Source organism: Micropterus dolomieu, linkage group LG02 (assembly GCF_021292245.1).
Source record: "Micropterus dolomieu isolate WLL.071019.BEF.003 ecotype Adirondacks linkage group LG02, ASM2129224v1, whole genome shotgun sequence".
NCBI classification, from domain to species: Eukaryota; Metazoa; Chordata; class Actinopteri; order Centrarchiformes; family Centrarchidae; genus Micropterus; species Micropterus dolomieu.
This window is the reverse complement of record NC_060151.1, coordinates 9281228-9294846: the sequence shown is the minus strand read 5'-3', so window position 1 is coordinate 9294846 and position 13619 is coordinate 9281228. Positions and strand designations below refer to the sequence as shown.

The 13619-nt window shown below is 42.1% G+C and overlaps 1 protein-coding gene across 8 annotated transcripts in view; it reads right to left on the bottom strand.

The window, feature by feature from the left end:
• The window catches only part of rangap1a (RAN GTPase activating protein 1a), a 23739-nt gene that overhangs the window by 7794 nt on the left and 2326 nt on the right, over window positions 1–13619 (bottom strand). For 7 of the 8 annotated variants that reach the window (XM_046073254.1, XM_046073307.1, XM_046073298.1 and 4 more), the window contains 13 exons: window positions 10317–10444; window positions 9783–9842; window positions 9424–9603; window positions 8716–8850; window positions 8226–8384; window positions 7637–7750; window positions 7257–7356; window positions 6902–6986; window positions 6033–6162; window positions 5338–5454; window positions 4980–5085; window positions 4690–4778; window positions 4401–4522 (listed from right to left, as the gene is read on the bottom strand). In XM_046073254.1, coding sequence (XP_045929210.1) covers window positions 4401–4522; window positions 4690–4778; window positions 4980–5085; window positions 5338–5454; window positions 6033–6162; window positions 6902–6986; window positions 7257–7356; window positions 7637–7750; window positions 8226–8384; window positions 8716–8850; window positions 9424–9603; window positions 9783–9842; window positions 10317–10444 — 1525 coding nt within the window. Of the gene's footprint in view, window positions 1–4357; window positions 4523–4689; window positions 4779–4979; window positions 5086–5337; window positions 5455–6032; window positions 6163–6901; window positions 6987–7256; window positions 7357–7636; window positions 7751–8225; window positions 8385–8715; window positions 8851–9423; window positions 9604–9782; window positions 9843–10316; window positions 10445–13619 lie in introns of all 8 variants that reach the window. The other variant, XM_046073316.1, reaches the window with a different exon arrangement.

The window sequence follows — 13619 nt, the reverse complement described above, 5'->3', positions numbered from 1 at the left end:
CCCCCCCCCCCCCCCCCCCCCCCCCCCCAATTCCCATCTAGGTCACCCTTATCTCCAGACACCCTTTCTCCCCTCTCCCCCCTGTTGGACTTCACTGATCACATGGAAACCTGGTTAGAGCTGGGACCAAATTTACTCCCCGCACTTTCCCTCTCTCCACTCCCATTTTCTCCACCCTAAACCTCCCTCACTGTCGACCTCCACCACTGGTTCTAAGTCCTCCAGGTTTAACACGTGTCACAAATACAGCGCCCAACCCGCCCTCCCGCTCCGCAATGGCGAGAAAGCCCAGTAAGCTCTGTCTGATATGTGCTGGGTCCAGGCTACAAGGAAAATAGCACTCATGACTCTTCCCAGGACAAGCCGGGGGCCCAATGTGCTGGTAGTCTTCTCCATCCCTGTCTTGATAGGTAATAGAAAAAGCTTGGTGAATGTGTTGAAAAACAGGAAGCACTCAACATATCCTGCAAATTTAGTATTAATTCCTTGTCAGCCGCAGCCGGTCGAAAAAAAGTGGGCCAGATAATGTTTTTAACACACTAAAATTAGCTTTGTTAAACATTAGGTCTTTGGCAGGAAAAACATTTTTAATCAATGATTTTATAAATCACTCACAATCTTAATTTCATGTTTTTAACTGAAACTTGGTTGGACCATGATAACAGTACAGCTGTCCTTATCGAGTCTAACCCTCCCACTTCAGTTTTATGAGTGAAGCTAGAGTGCATTAGAGGAGGTGGAGTTGCCATTTTGTTTAATGACTCCCTCTAATGCAAAAAGATGTTTTATGGGAATTTTGCTTCTTTTGAATATGTGGCTCTTCAGCTGATTTCCTCTTCTCGAGCTATTTTTCTAAATATGTACAGGCCCCCTAAATACTGTGCACACTTTTTTGATGACTTTGGTGAACTGCTGTCTATAATCTGTATTGACTTTGACTGTGTAGTTATTGTTGGTGATTTTAACATCCATGTTGACAACCCCCAGGACAGAGGGACTAAAGAACTGTTTTGTGTTCTTGATAATTATGGACTGACCCAACATGTTAACGGAGCCCACACACAATAAGGGGCACACTTTGGACTTGGTCATCTCCAAGGGTCTGAACATTTCCAAGGTTGTGGTGACTGATGCTGCTCTCTCTGATCATTCCTGTGTTTTCTTTGAGAGCGCTATCTGCGTGCACACAAATGTTAAAATAGAGGTAATCACAAAACGGCATATCACTGAAAACACTAGTGAAAAATTTATTGAGGCTTTCTCCTCAACACCCGCCCTCTCACGGGTCTCAGTCAATGAGCTTGTAGATAATTTCAGTTCTAAAATTACAAATGTTATTGATGCCATTGCACCAGCCAAGGTGAAGGTGGTTACTGGTAAGAGAAGATCTCCATGGAGAAAAAATGCCACGCTGGTTAGAACTCAAAAAAAGTGTGTGTTGAAACGCAGGTGGCGGAAAACAAATCTCCAGGTTCATTATGACATCTATAAAGAGAGACGTCGCATTTATAATTTAGAGCTGAGAAATGCAAGGCGGTCCTTCTTCTCTGACGTCATCACCAAAAACACTAATAATGCACGTGTCCTGTGTGCTACTGTCGACAGGCTAACCAACCTTCCTGTGTCTGTAGCCTCTGAACTTCTATCCACCTTTACTGGGTGGTTCAAATTCTGCAATGAATTTGCGTCCTTCTTCACAGACAAAATTCAAACAATTACACATGCAATCAGTGCCTCCATGTCAGTAACAGGATATGTCTTGTCCCTGTGTCCACTTAAAAACAATTCATATAGCATGAGACAATTTGATTCTATTAACCATAAAAACCTTGAGGACATAATACAATATCTGAAATCCTAATGCTGCCTTGATATTCTGCCAACAGGTTTTTTCAAAAATGTGTCTAAATGCATGGCCTCAGATCTACTACAAATTGTCAACATGTCTCTCCTCTCAGGTTTTTTTCCCACAGGCCCTGAAAACTGCAGTCATTAAGCCACTTTTAAAAAAAGAGCAATCTGAACAGTTCACTAATAAGCAATTATAGGCCCATATCAAATCTCCCATTTTTAAGTAAAATCATTGAAAAAGCTGTTTTATAATAATTATTGCAGATGACACACAGATTTACATAACCATTTCGCCAGGGGACTATGATCCCATACGGATGCTGAGTAACTGTATTCAGCAGGTCAACGATTGGATGTGCCAGAATTTTCTCCAATTAAACAAAGACAAAACTGAAGTTATTGTTTTTGGAGCCAGGGAGGAATGATTGAAAGTCACAGCTCAACTTCAATCTGTAATGTTAAGAACCACAAATCAAGCCAGAAATCTTGGTGTAGTCATGGACTCAGACCTGAATTTGAGGAGCCACATTAAGACAATTACAAAGTCAGCCTACTATCACCTGAAGAATATATCAAGGATGAAAGAACTTATGTCTCAGCAAGACCTGGAAAAAGTTATCCATGCATTTATCTTCAGTCGACTCGACTACTGTAACAGTGTCCTTACAGGGCTCCCTAAGAAATCCATCAGACAGCTGCAGCTGCTTGAGTCCTCACTAAGGCCAAAATGGTGAATCACATCACTCCAGTTCTGAGGTCTATACATCGGCTTCCTGTATGTCAAAGAATTGATTTCAAAATCCTGGTGTTAGTTTATAAAGCACTAAATGGTTTAGGGCCAAAATACATTTCTGATCTTCTGCTTCATTATGAACCATCCAGACCTCTCAGGTCGTCTGGGGCAGGTTTGCTTTCTGTCCCCAGAGTCAAAACTAAACACGGAGAAGCAGCGTTCAGTTATTACGCTCCGTATATCTGGAACAAACTCCCAGATAACTGCAGGTCTGCTGAAACTGTTAGTTCTTTTAAATTAAGACTGAAGATTTTTCTTTTTACCACTGCCTTTAACTAGTAGATTGATAACTTGCACTGCAACTTTTACTGTCCTGTTTTCTTTTTAGCTTTTTACCATTGCTTTTAATTAAATATTTACACGGTGAGAAATGAGTAGGTAATTGAGTGAAAAGATAATGAGAGTGAGATTGAACAGAGTGAAGGAAGTGGTCTTAAATCTCGCGCCTGAGTGATTTGCAGGAAACTCTGTCCACCTGTAAACGTGCAGGTGGGTCCAGAGTATAACTGGATCAAAGCGGCCTGTGGACAGACATGTCCTGGTTTCTCTGTAGTGTCGAAGGGTTTTTGGAGTTTCAGCAGACCCAAAGATTGCTACGGACCCGAGTACAGACTAGCTAGAGAGAGTAGATTAAGTGTACTTCTGTTTATTCTCTTTTCAAAATAATTGTAACTCAATTATTTGCTCAACCCCTCACCCCGTTTTTATTTTCCATTAAACTCTTTTAACCCAGATTGTACACTGCACTGTAACCTTTATTATATTTTAATGTGTATTTTTTCCAATTTCCCTATGTTGCTTTTAAACTTTTTTATATTTCCCTGTTGCTTTTATGTTTTATGTAAAGCACTTTGAATTACTTTGTTGTTGAAATGTGCTATACAAATAAACTTGCCTTGCCTAGATTATTTTCCAGAATCGTTCAGCCCTAATTAAAATAACAAAAGTATTTATGCCCGCCCCCAAAAGGATGCTCCATCTCAAACTCCCGGGCTGAATTTCAGTCCCAATACATCCCTGAAAGGAGACCTGCAGGCGATAAGCTGCACTCTTCCAATTCCTCAGCACGGTAACAACTCATTTTACTGTGCCATGCTACTGTGATTAGTGTTGCTCATGGCATAAGGGGGAAAAAAAGTTAGAAACAAGGTAGCGTGTTGCCGGTGTTCTGACAATCTATGCTGCCTTGCCGAAAAATGCTACCATAGCGCAAATCGATAGACTCGACTCCACTCGGCCCTGCTCCGTTTTCCATTGCAGGTAGTACCCAGAGATAGTACCTAACTTGTCATCATAGCGACGCCACACACACACACACACACACCTGACGCGACGTAATGTTCAATACAACACACACAAGCGATCCACACAGCTTTCTCTTTTTTAAGTTAAAACGTTTCAACATTCCTCAGAATGTAAAGACATAAGCGGGTATGAAAACCTTCCAGCTGTTACATGCACAAAAAAAGATATCTCATAGCATAATACCACCTCTTTAAGGATAAATAAAGTCCTTTATCTTAATTTATGTCAGAAAGTTAAATATTTGTCCATTGAAACTAAAGTGTTGAAATATAAAAACATTTAATAACAAAAGTTAAGAAACCCAATCGAGCACAAAAAGGAGCAGTCGCCAATGTGTGTCCATCACCAAGTGCAACATTCATGTATGTGCTTTATTCCTGAAGACGGGGTGGCAATCGTATTTTGTACCTGCAAGCTGCATGCTGATTGGCTCATTCAGTCACGTCCTTACCGGGACATGAAGGCCTCCAGCACAGCCACGTTCTCTTTGGGGAAGTAGTCCTGTCGAACAACGTGCTCCAAGGTATGGAGGTGGCCGGGAACCACGAGCACAGGCTTCACCTTGTCTTCACTCTGAGCCGCCAGTAGCACCGGACAGAGGGACGGAGGAGAGGACAGAAAAGAGAAGAGTCTTAAAAACAACAGACAATGCAGTGAAAAGACAATAAGACATCAGAAAGTGTCAGAGAAGACAGACACATTTCTGTACTGTAGCAAACATTGTTGATTATGTTGCATACCTTGATAAGTCCAAGCAGCACTAACAAAGATGATACAAAGTTGTAGCCTTGGAAGGAAGGAGTGGCAAAAGCTTTCTTCAGAAGGGTGTCTGTAAGGGACAAAAAACCTACTTACAAACTTATATTTTCACACAGTCAATGATATATAAATGATACATAAATAACCCACAAAATAACTACAAGACACTAAGTTAATTTGTAAGGTTTCCTCCCTCTCGGTCAGGCACTTCCGTCAGCGAGGGCAAACACTACAGCAATCAAACCAACGGATGCAGACAAAAGTTTCTCACCAATGCTGTCCAACACTGCGTTCTTTACATCATTGTTCTCCTCCTTATACACAGATGCGATCTTGAGGAATGCTTCAGCTGTTTTTGCAGCATCTGACACATCCACCTAGACACAGAAAGAAATAAACATTTACTGATGGCCACCCTGCTTTACACACACGCCATCAAACTGATGCATCCTCTGATTGTTTTTGTGTCAAACACACACATTTTAACTTCTGAGCTGAATTTCCTTCCTTAACTACAACCCAAGACTCTTCTTTTAGCCTTTAGTACCTGTCATTAACAGATAACTGCTAATCTGTGGGTGAAAACTGCACTGCCGTGCACATATTAGTGGAATCTTCCTTGTGTCTACCTGCTGCTCGATAAGCAATGCTCTTTTGGCCCCAAGTTTGAGCAGTTTGTCTGGGGACGGAAAGCTGAGGAAGGAGGAGACGTCTGGCGGACGGGGTGCTGATGCAGGGGTGGACAACTATGAGGGTAAGGGGAGAGAGGCGACAGTCAGCCAAACACACACATTCATACAGCAGCTAGTGTGGCCTTCAGATGACTTCATGTCAGCAATATTAATACAGCAACATCTGTCCTTCTAATTAGTGGGAAAGTAAAAAAAAAAAATAATACAAATACATAATGATGTTACCATTTCAAATTCATGTGTAATTGTTTCTTTTTCAGTTCAGAAGCTTCTCTAAAACTTGGAGGAAATGTTGGTGCACAGTCCTGCTAAAATGTCCAGCATTAAAGCTCTTGTTAAGAAATCATAAACGCAAAAATGAGAGAAAAGGTAAGGTAACTGACATGTCAACTGTAATGAGCAGGCGCATGGAACACTGGATGCTTTCAAACAAACAATGGTTTTACTGATGACAGTGGATTTACATTTGGGGACTCACAATAGAATCTCCCAGTGTCAAAACATTTGGATTAGCCTGGAAAATATTTACAATTTGAAATCAATTTTATGTTGTTTAGTCTTTCTAGAAATTCAACAGTCAGCAGTCTGTTTCAGGGGGAGATTTCATCACCACCACCACACATTTTTCTGACCTTTATTCCAGTGCTTTCCTCTTCCTCCTCTTCTTCCTCTTCCTCCTCCAATTCCTCCTCATCCACTTCATCATCCTCCTCTTCCTCATCTTCATCGTCATCATCATCTTCTGGCTCACCCTCATCGTCACTGGGTCAAAATGAAAACACCACTCATTAGTGAGGATTATTTTTCTGCTGTGAGGTGCATCTTTTTGAAAGATTGTGATATTTAACAAAACCACGTGCTAAATCACTGAAGGGTAAAATGCTTGTGGTTTTGCAAGTGTGTTGCACTCTGCCGTGAATTCTTGGTGTTAGACAGGTTTGAAGTCGAGGGTTAGGGTTGTGTTTAGTGAACAGGTTGTCTTATAGTAAATCAGGTTGCCAGTCACTATCAAGTGTAAAGTCTAAATAATTTGGACCAACCAGATATGCTCTTGGACGTGTAATTTGTCAGATTTTATCCTCTGCCCTGGTTTTACGTTACAAGGCACAGACGAGGTACAGCAACAGTGAACACACCACCCCCGATTTCCATCGTTTCAGTAAGCTACAACTATGTCATTAACAAGCCTCCTCCACATAAGGAGAGGGTGGGAGAGAGAGACAGGAAGGGGCGGGGCAAGCCGATGTGTCGGTATGTGCATGTGTGTGAGTGTGGGGAAAAGAGAACTGAAGGGAAAAGTTAGGTGAGCACATTCAAGTAGTGAGTAAACACTAAAATAAAGTGGAGAATTAAATAGAATTAAAATAGTGAAATAAGAAATAACGTACTACAAATAGACTCCACTAGCCCTCCATGACACACAACAGGATAGACAGGAACAGAGAAAGGATGGATGGATTTCATTAAATACACCACATGAGCTTAAGTACAACTTGATTACCTGAGTGATCCTAGAAGGTCACCCATCTTCATGCTGTCCATGGAGTCTTTCAGAGCTTTGCAGCCATCCTCTCCTAGACAGTTACCTGAAAACCAAAGAGACTAAATTCTACAAGGGAGCCATACTAAAACCAAAATAAAAATCTCCAAATAACATCTCTATAAATTAAACACAAAGCAGAAGCATTAGAGAAGAAAAGTAATCTCCCCGTCTAGAACCACTGAACTTTAAAGCAGATTTTTGCACTTTAAAAGGATAACAGCTCGTTGCACGTTAGTTGAAATGTGAATCCTCTATATTTTTTCCCCCAATACTGAACAAAAAAAAATTAAGAGCAGAGTTAGCTGGTTTGTACCATTTAGGTCCAGCTTCTCCAGCTGGTCTTTGCCCTTTACTGCTTGTGCCACTGCCAGAGCAGCTTCTGCTGTAATCTCGCCAAAGGACAGATTGAGTTCCTGTTAAACATGACAAAATATTTACTAAGAAGGGAAGAACAATGTCAAACAAAGGCCAACATAAAGACAGGGAAATAAAGACCTTTCAGAATAAATTAAGCATAGAAATCTAAGACCATGTTTACTCTGGCTACTTACACTCAGTTACATTACTAGATTGTCCATACATACAGGGTCACGACAGTCAAGCCTCTGGCTCTTTGCCAACAACAATCAGTCCAACAAATGATTATTCTGGGAGGCAGTGACAGCATAGGTCTGATCAAGACCATTCACTCACCTTGAGAATGGGCAGTCCCTCTGTTAAACTTTCTGCAATAGCAATGGCTCCTGCTGGCCGCACCAGACAGTCTCCAAAGTTTATCACCTGGATGCTGTGCAGGTGTTTCAGGGCCTGTGAAGGATACAATACTATTTGCTACTGCTTCACCAATTTAAAGGCCTCATTAGGAAGAGAGTTATTAGTAGAAGTAAAACTGATGGTGACGGACCAATCAATGGGTAAAAAGCAAAGTTCTCAGCAAGCTGAATTCTTCTCCACAACGTACAAGGTAGATTTATTTATCATTTAAACAAGTCCATCTCCAGCATGTTTATACAAAAAACAATTCCTTATTTATTGCTCTCAAAAGCTCCACAAATCACTATTTTACATAAACAATGGCTCAAATCAGTTTGGAAATAGATCACACAACGAGACTATAAAAGCTGATAATGTGTTTGAATTTGTGTTTTGTAGCTTGTTGCAGAGTTATTCTACCCATGTGGCCAAAAACAATAAACTATTTGTTTCAACAATCATTTTGGCGAGGACCATTTCATCGGCCCCTAAATTGCAGTCATGATGCTGACATCTGACGTCTCTGTACCTGAGCCATGGCGATAGCTCCCTTCTCGGTGAAGGTGTTGTCATTGAGGTTGAGGATGCGGAGGCCCGTGTTGTGCTGCATGGCTGTAGCCAGGGCTGTCACACCAGGGTGATTGATGCCATTCTGGGGCATGTGGACCTCCTCCAGGCTACCCATCAACTGTAAACACAAACTGTAGTTTCAAGATTGCCCGCTACCTACACAGCTACACAGTATTTTCACACATAACTGCAACAATTTGCCTACAGTAACAAACTAACAGCTTTGAACAATGATGGTGAAGTTGTCAAATACCCGACTATTTGTGTAAATAGTCAGGTATTTGACATTTGGTCTGAGATTAATTATGTAAAGTGCTTCAGCAAGGCAAGCTGAAGTAAAATCTCTCACAATAGTCGTAGCGTAATCTAGCAAGACAACGTGGCATTCTTCAGAGTAGTGCTTTTTAGTCTGCAAGTATTCAAAGCTCAACGAGTTGTTAGTCCTGTACCTGAAAGGCATGAGCGAGAGCAGTGGCTCCATCGTTCTCCAGACGGTTCCTCCCTGCAACAAACACCTTCAGGCTCAGGGGGACGCCGTCTGCGCTGGATTTTTTGTGGCACTGGCTCAATGAAGCAGCCAAGATCTGAGGAGTCCATATAAACAGTGTTCAATTCTGATGACATTTATCATCAAGCATCAATGGACATATAGTGAAATGAAATGGGATCTACTAAGCATGTGCACACTTGTCAATTTAGTTTCTTTATCTCTTTAGTCCTTCGTCATTTTTAGAACCATTTCTTTTGTAAACTCTTTTCATTGCAGCTGTTAACAATAAATCAATAATCGGCTTCACTTCCGCTTTACTCACAATTAACTTATACACTTCAGCACTTCCATTTTATACTGCTTTCAGTATTTCTAGTTTCTTCAACTATTCTACAATTTAAATATTTCAGTAGTAAGTGCATATACATTGTATTCATGAAATTTAGCCTTTTCTGGTTTTATAGAGAACTTTACGCGGATGTACACATGTACATTCTAATGTAGTCCAATACAACAGCCCTGTACTTACATCTATCTTACAAAGCTCATAATGATCCATTTTAACAACACTGTCATACATCTCTGTACAGGCGTACCTAATAATGTGACCACTGAGTGTATCTCACCTAACACCACCTTATCTTAAAAACACGTTTTCGTGACCTACCTTTCCCCCACCGATGCCCATGCCACAGTTGTTGAGCCGCAGCTCCTGCAATGTGTAGCAGGCAGTGCTCTTGAGCAACTTCTCGATACCCTTCACCCCATCAGGTCCAAAGGCGTTATCACTGAGGTCTAAAACAGTCAACCTGGCACCCGCCAGCATCAGAGCATCACCCAGTGAATTCTACAAAACAGGGAGAAAAAGAGTTTGACAGTGTACCGAAGCAAAGACAACAGACATGGTTACAGCTGTGTAATAATTCAGGAGAAGAGCGAGACTGGAAAGCTTGCAATAATCCAACAGGTTCTGAAGGCTTAACTTGTTTAGATATGGACAATAATGTTAAGGAAGAGCAGCATTACCAGGGCAGGTGGGATCTCACAGCGCAGGCGACCAGTGAACATGTCACTCCAATAACAGCACTGAAACAGAGAGAATAAAGATGTTGACACGGTGTCAATGTAACCCACGAGACAATCTTGAATATATTCATAATCATGTTTAATTTACTGTATATTAGATCTGAAACAAGAAATTAGTCTATCAAGAGAAAAATAAACCTTTTTAATAATCCATTAATCGTGTCTTTTTCGAGCAGAAATGCCAAACATTTCAAAGCTGCAGCTTTCCTGTCTTATGTGTTACTAAACTGAAAATTTATATATATATATATATATATATATATATATAGTTTTGGATTGTTGGTCGGACAACAAAAAAATTGACTTTATGATGGCTGTTTTTCCACTGTGTTATTGTTATGTTTAGGGCCAGTTGATATTTATCAACTAACAATACCAGACATATCCTGGTTACAACGTAAAAAAGGTGATTAACTTGATTGTAAGACTAAAAATGAGAATAATCAAAAACGGTCAAGAGTAAACACTCCAAACCTTGAACTCCCTCTTTGTCTCCAGGGCCTTGGCAATGGCTTGCGCTGCCTCCACACCCACGGTGTTTCCCTCCAACCTGAGGGCCTGCAAACCCTCGAAGTTCTGGATCTCCTTCACCATCTCCTGCACTGGTGAGGGGGGACAAGGGGGTTACAGGTGCAGCCCAATCCTCAGTTCTTATCCTGCTTGACGTATCAGCTGCCTTTGACACAGTCAATCACAGGATCCTTCTATCCGCTCTCTCAGCAATGGGCATCTCAAGTAAAGCACTCCTGTGGTTCGAATCCTACTTCTCAGGGCGTTCCTACAATGTTTTGTGGCAAAGACAATTATCCTCCTCCCACTGCCTCTCCACAGGGGTGCCCCAAGGCTCAGTGCTAGAGCCCCTTCTCTTCTCAATTTACACCACCTCAATGGGGCCGATCAATCGCTCTCACGGCTTCTCTTACCACTGCTACGCAGACGATACGCAACTCTACTTATTAGGGCTTAAATGATTGATCGATTAAATCGATTCATAAAATGCTTCGACACAAATTCTTTGCATCGATGCTTCGTTTAATCCATGTAACTATACAGCACAGTGCTTCTAGGGACATTTATTACTGTTGCATATCGCGTTTACGCTGTGAACACGACGTGATTATGATGGAGCTGTTTGCAAAGTGGAGGAAGAGAGAGAAAATAACGAGAGAAAGTGTCCAAAGTATGGGATTATTTCAAGCTAAAGAAAACAACAACTCTGTAATGTTACCGTCCGTTCACCGTAAAACGAAACGTTTGTCGCCTCAGCAACAGCACGATGGCGCCTTATCAGAAAGCAGCCGTTGTTCTGCCAGCGGACCACAGACAAGGTAACAGTAACTTTAGCATTTAACTGAAATCATGATTGATTGTTGAGTTGAAGGCTAGCCAAAGTAAGCCGCAGTCCTCAGATGAAAATGTACACGCGTGTGTTTGTTGTTCTCCTTTTTGGGCCGTGAGTTGTAATCTCACAGTCATGAGTTAACTGGGTGTCGGGAGCTGCACCTTTTAACTCCCCTCCAGCTCTCTCTGTTGCGCAGACAATCCCTGCTACCTGCGTGTGCTAATCCATCCTTTCACCCAGATTCTGCCGCCAAGCAAAAGTACTTCTTAAACGACGCATCGATGAATCGTTGAAATAATCTATAGAAGCTTCGAATACTAAAATCATCGTTAGCTGCAGACCTACTACCTATCCTTCCCGCCAGACGAGACGACCCCACCGTCTCGGCGCGGATCACGGACTGTCTCTCGGACATATCTGCATGGATGAAGGCTTGCCACCTTCAACTAAACCTCTCTGAGACTGAACTCTTGGTCATTCCAGCCAAGCAATCTATCCGCCATAACATCAAACTACAAATTGACTCCTCAACCATCACTCCAACCAAGGTGGTGAGAAACTTTGGTGTCATGACTGATGACCAGCTGTCATTTTCAGACCATGTTGCTGCTGTCTCTCGGTCATGCCGCTTTGCTCTATACAACATAAGGAAAATCAGGCCCTACCTCACTCAGTATGACACCCAGCTTCTGTTACAAGCCATAGTTATCTCTCGCCTCGACTATTGCAATGCCCTCCTAGCGGGTCTTCCAGCTTGTGCGTTATGCAAATGGTTCAGAATGCAGCAGCGCGTCTGGTTTTTGATCAGCCCAAAAGGACTCATGCCACTCCATTACTCAGTGACCTCCACTGGCTCCCTGTGCCTCCAGAATTAGATTCAAGTCACTAATGCTTGCATACAAAGTGACTACTGGGTCTGCACCCATCTACAGTGAGGAAAATAAGTATTTGAACACCCTGCTATTTTGCAAGTTCTCCCACTTAGAAATCATGGAGGGGTCTGAAATTGTCATCGTAGGTACATGTCCACTGTGAGAGACATAATCTAAAAAAAAAAAAATCCAGAAATCACAATGTATGATTTTTTAACTATTTATTTGTATGATACAGCTGCAAATAAGTATTTGAACACCTGTCTATCAGCTAGAATTCTGACTCTCAAAGACCTGATAGTCTGCCTTCAAAATGTCCACCTCCACTCCATTTATTATCCTAAATTAGATGCACCTGTTTGAGGTTGTTAGCTGCATAAAGACACCTGTCCACCCCATACAATCAGTAAGAATCCAACTACTAACATGGCCAAGACCAAAGAGCTGTCCAAAGACACTAGAGACAAAATTGTACACCTCCGCAAGGCTGGAAAGGGCTACGGGGAAATTGCCAAGCAGCTTGGTAAAAAAAAAAGGTCCACTGTTGGAGCAATCATTAGAAAATGGAAGAAGCTAAACATGACTGTCAATCTCCCTCGGACTGGGGCTCCATGCAAGATCTCACCTCATGGGGTCTCAATGATCCTAAGAAAGGTGAGAAATCAGCCCAGAACTACACGGGAGGAGCTGGTCAATACCTGAAAAGAGCTGGGACCACCGTTTCCAAGGTTACTGTTGGTAATACACTAAGACGTCATGGTTTGAAATCACGCATGGCACGGAAGGTTCCCCTGCTGTTCCCCTACCGTCTTAAGTTTGCCAATGACCATTTGGATGATCCAGAGGAGTCATGGGAGAAAGTCATGTGGTCAGATGAGACCACATGACTTGATGAGACTTTTTGGTCATAATTCCACTAACCGTGTTTGGAGGAAGAAGAATGATGAGTACCATCCCAAGAACACCATCCCTACTGTGAAGCATGGGGGTGGTAGCATCATGCTTTGGCGGTGTTTTTCTGCACATGGGACAGGGCGACTGCACTGTATTAAGGAGAGGATTTTGGGGAACAACCTCCTTCCCTCAGTTAGAGCATTGAAGATGGGTGGAGGCTGGCTCTTCCAACATGACAATGACCCGAAGCACACAGCCAGGATAACCAAGGAGTGGCTCTGTAAGAAGCATATCAAGGTTCTGGCGTGGCCTAGCCAGTCTCCAGACCTAAACCCAATAGAGAATCTTTGGAGGGAGCTCAAACTCCGTGTTTCTCAGCGACAGCCCAGAAACCTGACCTATCTAGAGAAGATCTGTGTGGAGGAGTGGGCCGCAATCCCTCCTGCAGTGTGTGCAAACCTGGTGAAAAACTACAGGAAACGTTTGACCTCTGTAATTGCAAACAAAGGCTACTGTACCAAATATTAACATTGATTTTCTCAGGTGTTCAAATACTTATTTGCAGCTGTATCATACAAATAAATAGTTAAAAAATCATACATTGTGATTTCTGGATTTTTTTTTTTTAGATTATGTCTCTCACAGTGGACATGCACCTACGATGACAAT